General features: G+C 47.3%; 1 protein-coding gene across 4 annotated transcripts in view; it reads right to left on the reverse strand.

Annotated features, from left to right (window-relative positions):
* The window catches only part of GATAD2A (GATA zinc finger domain containing 2A), a 26,407-nt gene that overhangs the window by 8,785 nt on the left and 17,235 nt on the right, over positions 1-387 (reverse strand). For all 4 annotated transcript variants that reach the window (XM_010725000.3, XM_019610075.2, XM_019610076.2 and 1 more), the window contains exon 4: positions 50-181. In XM_010725000.3, the coding sequence (XP_010723302.1) occupies positions 50-181 (132 nt within the window). The remainder of the gene's footprint in view (positions 1-49; positions 182-387) is intronic.

Genomic DNA, 387 nt, shown 5'->3' on the forward strand with positions numbered 1-387 from the left:
TTTCCTTCATTCCAAGAGGCAAGATAAGGATTAGCAGGAACAGACGTACCTTCTGAGTAGTGGTCTCCTTCTGGATTTGACTCTGCCGTAACTTTTTCAATAGGACAAGCTTTGCTTCCTCTAACCGTAGCTCTTCTTTCAGTTGTTTGATCATTCTCTCACGCTCCTCAGGACTGCTTTTCTGCAGGGCCGGGTAAGGCAATTGAGGATGGGAAAACAGGGAGGGGGCAGAGGGAAAGACAGATACCATGCAAGTTACGACAAGAACTCACTGCCTTGTAATTGTCATGTATGTCTTAATATCACTGACATGTCTGCAATGCAGGGACACAAACTGAGGGTGGAAAAAGAGCTCAAAGGCCAAGGGGGGAGGGGGAAGGGGGTAAA

Source organism: Meleagris gallopavo, chromosome 30, assembly GCF_000146605.3.
Source record: "Meleagris gallopavo isolate NT-WF06-2002-E0010 breed Aviagen turkey brand Nicholas breeding stock chromosome 30, Turkey_5.1, whole genome shotgun sequence".
Lineage (NCBI taxonomy): Eukaryota > Metazoa > Chordata > Aves > Galliformes > Phasianidae > Meleagris > Meleagris gallopavo.